The sequence below is a fragment of the Marmota flaviventris genome, chromosome 14 (assembly GCF_047511675.1).
Source record: "Marmota flaviventris isolate mMarFla1 chromosome 14, mMarFla1.hap1, whole genome shotgun sequence".
Classification (NCBI taxonomy): domain Eukaryota; kingdom Metazoa; phylum Chordata; class Mammalia; order Rodentia; family Sciuridae; genus Marmota; species Marmota flaviventris.
Genome location: NC_092511.1, coordinates 20665873 through 20676979, shown reverse-complemented (window position 1 = coordinate 20676979; position 11107 = coordinate 20665873). Strand labels below are relative to the sequence as shown.

The following is an 11107-nucleotide window of genomic DNA, read 5'->3' as shown; positions in this document are numbered from 1 at the left end:
ATTTAGCTCATGTAAGGCGAGCCACAGCTGTCAGCCGAGTAAGTGACCCTGACTCACTCAGGAATGGGTGACTCCCTGGAGCAACAACCGGGGCAAGTGTCACTACTGATTGTAGTGACCAGCAAAGGTGTGGGTTCCTCACTGGCTCTCATTGTGAAGGCTCCTGTGAGCCCTGGACCCCTATGCTCTGGCATGGCCCCTTCATACAGTCAGTGGCAGTCTCTAAATCAGGTTGTGGGAGAAGCACCACACATGGCTCAGGGTGGGAGGAAAGACCTGGCTGGATCTACAGTCTTCTCCTCAGGCTTAGCCAGTGACCCTGACACTCCTCCGCAAGACTGTGTGATTCAGAAGAGAGGCACCAGAGACTAGGGAGATAGCCTCTTGTCCCAAACTTCAGGCCTGTGATTGTTCTTGCCCAGCCCTTTTTTTATGTCACCCTAGGAAAGCAGCTACAGAGGCTAGAGGTGGCTGCTGCACCAGGTCATATGAGCATGCCCCTGGAGAAGTGTGATTCTGGTCCACAAACACATCACTAAGGCCACTCCAAAGACTTTAAATTTGCTTGGAAACTGAGAGAAGCTGGGAGATCCGAATGCCAGGGACCTATTTTGGGCACCAGGGAATCAGTCTCCGGGGAAATCTTAGAGCTCTGACGAAGTCGGAGTCACTAGGTTCTGGGAAACTTTGGCCCCAACTCCACCGCTGTCCTGGACTCTACTTCCCATGCCGGGCTCATCCCAGATGCAAGCACCAGTCTTGTCTTTTTCAGCAATTGGCCGTTTTCTCTATTACAGGCACAACTTGTCTTTTTTCGGGCCCAACACATGCACTGGGATTGCACAAAAGTTCTTTTATTTACTAATATTCCCTTACTGATATTCCCCAGTAAGGGAGAGAAGAGAAGTGCCTCGCCCCTGACCCTGCATGGATGAGAAATAAGTGGTGTGGAGAGGATGCCAAAGAGGCAAGAGTGGGGAAGGAACAATTGTAAAGCACAAGCTTTTCCCATCATGTTTCAGACCCTGATTTAAGAACAAAATGTATAAGATGCACAAGATTTGGTGAAGGACAGAGGCAAGCAGGCACTGTCATGGGGACTGCAGTCAACCCCATGAACCAGGGCTAACAATGGCTGCTGTGCTGGTAAGTGATGTCAGGGAGAATCCATGATGGGATGGCTACCCATAAGTCTCAAATGCACCCATGTGTTTCCCAAGTTGACTTTTGGTGGCATAGATGAGGCTGCAATCCCATGGTATGGGCACCAGCCTCAGAGAATGTATTGGCTTAGAAAGGAGGCTGATTGATGCTACGAGTTGCAGCAAAGAAGGATTAACTGGTGCAGCAGCTCCAGGAATAGGACCCACCATGCTCTACTATCAGAATCTTGGTGAAGATGCTGCAAGTGGTTCAGGGTCCTGCCTGACATTGGCTTAAATGCCAAGGCAGTCATTGGGAAAAGAATCCTCAGGAAAAGTCTGCCATCACTGCCTGAGACCTCATACAGGTAGGGAAGGGAGGGCTGCTCTCTCACAGATTAAAAGTAGGACTGGGGCTAAAATGAAGAGTAGCTGAGAGACCCCATATGGCCAGAGTTAGTGGTACCATAGAGGGCAGCAATGGTGTTCTTACTGGGATGGACATTATCAATGCTTTTAATGTAGAGGTTCTTATAAGAGGAGTCAAATTGGGGTCAACATCAGGACAGGGCTACTTGCTCCTCTCTTCAATGTCCAGTGGACTGGGTAGCAGAGGGCACCCTCAATTGGGCCAGCACCTAATGGCAGAAGAAGTTGGCACCTTATTAATCACAAAGAAAAATCATGCAGAATTTAAAGCAAACCCTCTATGTAAGGATATAAACACCTGGAGCCCATGCTATAAAGATATAAACTTTCCACCAAGGACTCATCTCAAATTAGCTCATATGCTTCTCTTCTTTAATTATTGCTGCTTTTCAGTGTACATACCTCAATCTTCTTCATATTTTATTAATCATCACTATCATCATCATCCGAAGAGCTATTTCTTGCTCCTATGATGGAATTATACACATATTTATATATGTAGACATTTAGTATCATTTTTGGTTTTTTTTGTTTGTTTGTTTGTTTTTTTTTTTTTTTTTTTTTGGTACAGGGGATTGAACTCAGGGGCACTTGACCACTGAGCCACAACCCCAGCCTTATTTTATATTTTATTTAGAGACAGGATCTCACTGAGTTGCTTAGCACCTATCTTTTGCTGAGGCTGGCTTTGAACTCGCGATCTTCCTGCCTCAGCCTTCTGAGCTGCTGGGATTATAGGGGTACGCCACCGTGTCCTCCTATTAACGATTTTTTAATATACAGATGAGAAAACCATTACCTTGCAGTTACTCATTAGCATCACAAGGTGGCACTGGTGTAAACCTCAGCCAATCCACCATTTTAAAGTTTCAACAATTTGGGGTAGGAATCATCTCAGACATGTCATTCTTCATTTTGCACAAGAGTTACAACCTCAGCTCATCTTTCTTTTGAGCAGATACAATAAACTACAACCTCGAACCTGTCCTCAGCTATTGTTCTCCCACCTCATTCCTTAGCTTAACAGTCAGGAGAGGCCAACATTATATTCAAGCTGTCAGTTTGTGGCATGAGGTCCACAGAAAAATATCAAATGCCTTCCCTTTCTTCACTTTGCCTCAATTCCAGACTCGAAACTGCCATATTTAGAGGCTGACCTGCCATTTTCACAGGTCTTTCTTACCCCCAACCATTTCTTTCATTCCTGATCCAGATCTGACCTCAGTCCCAGCCTATGGTCCTCACCTGCTCTCCTAGGCTGAGTACGGACATTCTTTTGATATTTCCTCTTACTCGTCTCCTCAGAAGGTGGTTGTAGGGCTCCACAGCAAAAACAGCAGCAGCAGCAACAACAACAACAAGTGAGCAGTGCACAGAGGAGGACAAGTGTCTAAAAGGTAGAATATAGCCCTCAATCCAGCAGTTCTTCTGTATTTCACTCAAGCTCCCCTCCTTCCTTCCTCCTCACACCCAGAAAATGAGACAATAGAAACTTTTGTCTGATAAGAGGGTCAGAGACTAGGAAGAAATTGTGTACCTTGAACCAACAACTATTCAGTGTAAAATAGTATGTGACTCCTTCTTCCCCATAGTGATCATACAGGTATATTCCCAATGAGCCATGCTTGTCATAGATTTTCCGCTTCTTAGGGTCGCTTAGTATAGCATGGGCTGTGTTGATCTCTTTGAAGACTTCTGTTGCTTGAGGGTTCCCTGGATTCTTGTCTGGATGATACTGCAAGGCCAGTCTCCTACCCAGGCAATACCCAAAAGGAGGGTAGGGAGGAGATAGGGAATGGCTGGGAAGGGAAGGTTAGGATGAATGGCAGGGATAGGTTTCTAGCTAGTGCAGAGGAATGCATGAGATGTGGTATGAAGGATGGAGGTAAGTAGTCAAGGTCTAAAAGTTTTCTCATGTCATGTTAAAGAGGCTGATAGCCTCCTTTGTCCCTCAAATAAAGATTTCTTGGGGAGGCTGGGATTGTGGCTCGGTGGTAGAGTGCTTGTCTAGCTTGTGTGAAGCACTGGGTTCGATTCTCAGCACCATATACAAATAGTTAAATAAAAAAATTTCATCAACAACTAATAAAAATATTTAAAAAAAGACTTCTTGGGGGGGGGGTTTACAAATAGGTCAGAAATCAAGGTAGAAAGAACAGGGATTAAGTGGGGGAAATCTCAAGGTTCAATAAAGAGCTGGGGTCTGAACCTGTAGGCCTTTTTGATCTCTTCAGGTGAGGCACCCTTCTTAAGCTCCAGCACTGCATAGAGACTTGTCCCAGTTTTGGACAACCTGCGGGCTGCTTCATCCACATGAGCCATACTCTGGGCCAAAGGGACAAGAATAAGACAGTAGTGAGCTGATACTCTGACTACCAGGAGAGTGCAAGTGATCAGAAAGGAATTTTAAAGAGAAGACATCGTTCCCTTACATTTCTCAGGATCCCCCATCTACCCAGACCTCCAGCGACCCCACAGACTATAGAGGCATAAGCAAGTAGAGGAAGCCATGGAAGGACCTGATTTTGTCTAGAGCTCCTATTACCTTAAGTAAACAGCCCCACTCATGTCCAAGTTCATGATGACTAAGTTTGAAAGACCAGGGTGGCCCCAACCCCTTTAAAGATTGGGTCCAGAATCAGGAAGATCCACAACAGCCAAGGAAGAAACAATTCAGACCAAATCCTCCACTGTTTAAGGAGGGCAGGTGTCCCAATGCAGGGTCAGAGGGCGGGGCTTGCAGGTAGGCCAGGGACTTCTGTCCTCCCCCGCCCCCACCCGCAGCCACTGGCCCTCAAACCACCCCATCTCTGCCCCTTAGAAACCAGGTAGGGGACAGAGCAGAAGGATGCCTCAGGGGCTAGAGAGGGGATCCGAAAGGGGTTGCTGCGGGGGAGGCCGACTGAGGGAGCCAGGGACAGGACCAAAGAGAGCAGGGCGGGAGGCCTGGGAGACCTGTGGCAGGGAGAACCAAGCAGAAGGGGAGCTCCAGCTCTGTGCCCTCTCCCTGCTGGGTTTGGCCCTTTACCTCCCAGTAGGGCTTTTAAACCAGGTAGGCCTCATTCACCCTCCATCTTTCTAGGTGTGAAACTTCACACCGCCCGTTCCTCGGCCCACTGCGCTTGCGCGCTGGGTAGTAGACTGCGGGTGGTTTTTGGCGCTGCAGGAAGAGCTACACCGAGAGGCCACGTTGGCCGTGAGACTTATTTCGCTCGCGGGAGGCCTGACCCGCAGGCCCTGGGCTGAGCGTTGCTTCTAGCCCCTGGCGACCCAGCCTGCTGCCGCATTCCTCCTCCAGTGGGAGGGCGTCACCCATACTGATGGCCACCCTGGTGCTCCAACTCACTTACAGGAAGACAACGGGCTTGGCAAGGCGACGGATGAGAGGTATGGCTGCTGCAAGCCTTCTCAAGAAGTGTATTACATTCCCATTCCTCAGAATGTGGGGGTGGCCACTTGGTCCTTTCCCTTCCACCTGGAACCCCCTCCACAGCATTTGAGAGTCACCTCGAAAGTCAGTTCCTGAGACACTTCTTTCTTCTCACCCCCAGTTGTTCCCATTTCATCGTCATCTGGCAAAACATTTATCCTATTACATTGTAACGATTCGTTGGCACAACTCTTTAAAATGATATCTTGAGACTTGCCAAAAGTCACCACTTTGCTTCTGAAACTTTATTCAGATACTACTCCATCATGATGATGTACCATAATGTAATTATGCATAAATCTTTGAACAAATCTGATTTTTGTCTAAGGATAGATTCCTGGAAATGAAATTTTTGGGTCAAATAGAATATTTTTCAAAACTCTTATTCCATATTGCTAACTTTCTTCCCAGACAAGCACCAAAAGTACCATTTTGCATCACCACTTGCAGGCAGTGAGCCCCTGTCTCTCTCTGGCTTCATGTCCTGTGATCCCCTAAGGGAGGCAGTGTTTGTGGTGTTGGTTTCCTTTGCAGAGGAGAGCACAGTGGCTGAAAGAGTCTTATTATTTCCATAATAACTGCCCGTTACTACTCTTGTGGCTTTTATGACATTCTTCTATTTATTACAGTTATTTGCACGTATTTACCTCCTCTTCTAGGTTTTAAGTGGTAAGTCAATACACTACCCCCATTGACATAGGTCATCTAAGCAAACTGAGTCCCTATGCAGCAGGCACAATGACAGTGAATTAGTGAATTTATTGCTATAGATCTGTGATCAGTACAAGGAGTGGGGGTGAAATCCTTTACACCCATCCAGTTCCATTGGCTCTGGATCAGATGAGTTTCAAGGTGACTTGGCAAATGAGGAGGACCTAATGTTGACTATTTTTGGTGGTTAGTGCTATGCCAGATTTCTCCATGTAATCTCTAACTGTTCATCAGAAGCAAAGGCCAGTAAAATCGAACTGAACAAGCCAACTCATTTCTTCACTGCATTGGGAAGAGAGAGCAGAAGGCATTCAAAGCAGAGTATACTTACAGTGGATTCCGTACCTCTGTCCCCAAGACCCAGAGTGGCCTGCCCCTACCTCTTACTCCAATCTCATGGAGAACCACCGTCCTGCTTGCTGTGGGCTCTGCCCCACTTCTTTCCTGTCACATCTTTGAAGACACTGTGTTCCTTCCTACTTCAGGGGCCTCTGACTTAGAGAGCTGTTTCCTCTGCCCAGAGGGCTCCTCCACAGACTATTCTCATGCCTCCAAAGAGAGGCCTTTAAACTGGGTTCTGTTCCTCCCTCCCCACCTCATGCCACCTTCACTATGATTTGTGAGTATATATTTATTTGGGTGTTGATTTAAGGCCCAACTTTCCAGTTGACAGCTCTACAAGGGACAGGACTTTGTTCATTTACCATGTATCCCCAGCACCTATAACCTTGCCTGGCTCAGAGGAAGTGAATGGATGATTTGTTGAGTGAGCTATAGCTGAGGGATTTCTCTGCCAATGGAATTTAAACCTGGAGGCTTAGCCATAGCTGCAATTCTCTGGGACAGAAGCTGGGGGATTGGGTAGGACAACGGGGCCCATCTCCCATTATCTGGTCCTAGACAAGAAGGGACAAAAAGAGGATGAGAAGAGAGATAATATGTAATGTGATTCTGAGCTGTTTATATGTATATTTATATATATATATATATATATATATATATATATATATATATATATTCCTCCAGTTCCTAACAATCCCTGGGATATTGTAGGTGCTCAATCAATGTTGATTGGTTGAATGAAAGAGCAAATGTATATGTGACTTTTCAGAGGCACTTCAACCCAATCATTGCCTTTGATCCTCACAACTCTGTGTGAGGGTATGATCACATCCCTATTTTATAGCCGGGAGCCCTGGGAGAAAGTTAGTCAACTCTAGAAAGTTAATGCTTCTCATCCTTGCCCTCTGCCATTCTAATTAATCCCAGTTCATGGCTCCTAAAAATGGCCTTTATCTTTAAGTCATGTGAGGCTCTGCTCTGAATGAAAGGATGCTACAGCCAGTAAGTGCAGAGTGGGAACATAGCAGGCAAGTCAGCCTGGCATCCACTTTGCAGCTTACTGGCTGGAGCATCCTCCACTCTGCCTTCTAAAAACCACGGCCCCTCCAACTGTGTCCCGTGCGTAGACTGTCTTCTCACACCCCACATAGTATTGAGAAGAACACACAAGCCAGGTTTCAACAGCATGAGATCTCAGTTCTGGCTCTGGCTCTAATGAGCTGTGTAATCTTGAACAAGTTCTTTAATCCCTGAGTTTCGTTTGCTTCTTCTGTAAAAACCTGTGCCATCTTACAGGACTAATGTCAAGATTTAATTGTATTTGGTTGCAAAAATAATAGAAAAACAAAAATAACTGACAATGAATGATTACAGATTCAAACCTTTTTTGGAATCATTTGCTTTCTCACCATGACTTGAATCACTGATCGTAGAGTTTTCTGCCTCCCAGAGCCATTTGGTCTTTCCTGAAGAAAACCATGAAGCATCCCTTGTTTACCCACAAACAAAAAGTTGTAGTCATATAGCTGGAACACACACGTACAGACAGCAGACATTGGCATATTTATACCCAAAACACCACGCTCTGGAACATATGTGGTGGGAGAGAGAGATCATAATTTGTCACACCCAACAACCAGGTTCTGGAAATTATACAGTTTTTAAGCTGGAAAGGACCTCAGAGGTTTAACTCTACCCCAATGCCTTCATTTTTATAATTGAGCCCAGTGCGGCCCAAAGGAATTTACAGGTGCTCAAGGTCACCTGTGAAGTCCAGACCTAAGTTTCCTGACTCCAAGTTCAGTGTCTATACCATGATTCTTCCTTATACACACCAACTCCCTTCCAGTTTAAAATCTATGGCTAGAGACAGACCAAAGCCGTAGATGATATTCATGTTCTCTCATGGGTGATGTCAGGGAATGTCCCTCTTTCCCTGCCCCCTCAGGAAGGCTTGTGTTCTCCATGTGACAGAAACCCCCCAGCTTAGTTTTGTTTGTCCTTCCCAGGCCAGTTATGTTGGGGTGGGAGGTGGAAGGCTTCTAGCTAAAGAAGCTACTTCTTTTCTCTGTCCTCTCCAATGTACAACCCTAGAAGCTGCAGACCTGAGGCCAAGATAATAGCACATCTGCCTCACCTGTAAGATGAAGATAACAGTGCTTACCTCTTAGGGTTGTTACCAGCTTCTTAATTTGAACAGAGCCTGGTATATAGGAATTCTGCAGTATAATAATTATCACTATTATATTGGAATAATTCTTTCTGTGTGGTATCCTCCCAATTTTACAGAGAGAAGTTGCTGTGCATAGTGGCATATGCCTGTAATCCAAGTTGCTTGGGAGACTGAGACAGGAGGATTGTCAAATTCAGGGCCAGCCTGGACAGCTTAGCAAAGTAAAAAGAACTGGTGGCTCAGTAGCAGAGAGCTTCCATTCCCAATACCCGCCCTGCCCAAAATAGAGATGCTGCTTTTTACTTTGTCTTTAGGAAGAAGGGGAAAAGTAAGCCCTTCCTCTACGATTTGCAAATTTTCACTGATGTTTTTCCACATTCTTTCTGCATCCTTCTCCCAGCCCTCTAGAACCTCATTTTCTTATTCCCCTACCCAGTGCTATCCTCTGGCTATCCAGAATGATCTCCATAGTCCTCCCCAAGCAGCCAGAACTCCAAAATTAACTCTCTCACTTCCTTTCCTTTCAGTGCTTCTAATAAATAACATTGCTGCATAGATGATCTCATCCCTAAAGGTTAGGTGGAAAGCAATCAGAATCAACACTAGAATTTAGATTATAGCGAGAAAGGCAACTCATACCTCACCCTCTTGATTCTTACTAACACAAGAGGAATAACTAGAGTTTCAGGTAGAATGGCTAAGTGAAGTGAAAATCATCAGGCTAGGCTTGGGGAGGAGACTTTGGCCTTAGATCATCACTCTGTCCTTCCTGTTTAACCCCATTACTTTCCTGCCTTCTCATTTTGTGGGTCTGCATTATTCTGGCTCGCCTACATCTCATATGAGTTTCCTGGTCGCTTCCTGGCACCTCTTCCTTCTCTAACAGTTGACTGCAGAGATTCTGCATGCTTGGTCTGTGTGTGCTCTCTCTTCTCTTCTTCAGAGGTCCAGTCTATACCCTGGCTTCAGCTGTCAAGCTACGCCTCAATGTCATCCACTCGCCTCACAACCACACTCTAAAATCTCAACTCATCATTTTTTTTAAAGAGAGAGAGAGAGAAAGAGAATTTTTTAATATTTATTTTTTAGTTTTCGGTGGACACAACATCTTTGTTTGTATGTGGTGCTGAGGATCGAACCCCGGGCCACACGCATGCCAGGTGAGCGCGCTACCGCTTGAGCCATATCCCCAGCCCCTTCAACTCATAATCTTGATGTAAATGGGTTGTTAACTTTTAGTTTCGCTATTTCTGTTAATGTTATTGCTACTTCCAAGATAATGAAACTCAAAACCCAAGCATCACTGGGCTGTGGATTTGTTTTCCCCAAATCCAGATTATAAAGGTCTGATTAGTTTTTTTTTCCCCAAAATGGCTCTTTTATTTGTCCCTTCTTGTCAGCTCTCACAGCTTTAAGATTTTCCTTTCGAAATCTTAAAGGGAGTTCCAGATCATAACAGTTGTGATCCTCCCCTCCTGTTTCCCCAGTCCAGTCTCATCTGGAATCCTGCTACCAGACTCCTGTTCTTTTTTTCCCCTCTGTACTGGGGATTGAACCCAGAGGTGATTTACCATTGAGCTACATCTCCAGCCCTTGGTTTTGTTTTTTTTTTAATGTTGAGACAGAGTCTGGCTCTCGAATTTATGACCCTCCTGCCTCAGCCTCCCCTAGTGGCTGGGATTACAGGTACATGCCACTATGACCTGGTCAGATTAGTGATCTTAAGTAGTCCTTTCCTTAAAGCCACTCTTCTTGTAGCCTACAGGATACAAAGCAGCCTTTGAAATCTGTCAATGAACTCTACAACTTGATAGCAACTTATGTTTCTAAACTCACTGTCTTCTATCATCCTAAAGTGAACTTTCTACAATAATCCAAATGACATCTCCTCCCACCCCAAATATTTCTTCCTTACCTCTGTACCATTGCTCTTATACCATGTCCCCTTGTAAAATGTCCTCTTCCTTAAGAATATAGCTTTCTCAACAAATATTTATTAAGCAAAGCTATATATTGATAAGCATTCAAAGTCTTTTTCTGACTTAATAGATTATAGCCTACTGAGACATTCATTAGACCTTTTTTTTTTTTTGAGGGTTGGGGAGACCAATGGTTAAACTCAGGAGAACTTGACCACTGAGCCACATCCCCAGCCCTTTTTTTGTATTTTATTTAGAGTCAGGGTCTCACTGAGTTGCTCAGCACCTCACTTTTGCTGAGGCTGGCTCCTGCCTCCCGAGCCACTAGGATTATAGTCATGTGCCACTGTGCCCATCTTCATTATGACTTTCAACAAAAATTTAGTAGGTGCCAATATATGCCAGATACTCTTCTAGGTGCTGGGGATACACAAAAAAATTTCTGCCACCATGGACCTTATATTCTGATAGGAAAAAATAGCAAACAAAATAAATTTTAAAAATAGGGTATAAGATGGTAATAATGGCTATGGAGAAAAAATAAAGCAGGGAATGGAGATGGAGAAAGTTTGTGATGAGGGAGGGGTTGCAGTTTTTAAAAGAACAGGCAGAGGGGATCCAAGAAGGTGATATTTGCTACAAAACCTGAAGCCAGTGAAGAGGTAGATTGTAAATACATCTGACTGAATCCAGTAGAGGTAGAGATGAGCAAATGCAAAGGCCCTGGGGCAGGAGGTTATCTGGTGTGTTGCAGGGTTATAGGACTCACAGAAAGGCCGGAGTGACTGGAGAGTGATAGTAATGAGTATGAACTGAGATCAGTGTAGAGCCTTGTAGGACATTAGAAAGACTTTGGCTGGTTCTCTGAACAAGATGGGGATTAGCAAAATCTGACATATGTTGCCTAGCTACTAGATTGAGAAAAAGATATAGGGCAATAAGACTGGAGGAAACAGGGGGA

The 11107-nt window shown here is 45.0% G+C and overlaps 1 protein-coding gene across 1 annotated transcript; it reads right to left on the bottom strand.

Moving 5' to 3' along the window:
- Positions 1 to 1685: 1685 nt before the first annotated feature.
- On the bottom strand, positions 1686 to 3893 carry Dnajc5g (DnaJ heat shock protein family (Hsp40) member C5 gamma). The gene is made up of 4 exons (XM_027933376.1): positions 3781 to 3893; positions 3109 to 3370; positions 2817 to 2961; positions 1686 to 1780 (listed from the first exon to the last, which is right to left on the bottom strand). The coding sequence occupies exons 1-4, from the start codon at positions 3891 to 3893 to the stop codon at positions 1686 to 1688; spliced, it is 615 nt and encodes a 204-aa protein (XP_027789177.1).
- Between the last annotated feature and the right edge of the window lie 7214 nt (positions 3894 to 11107).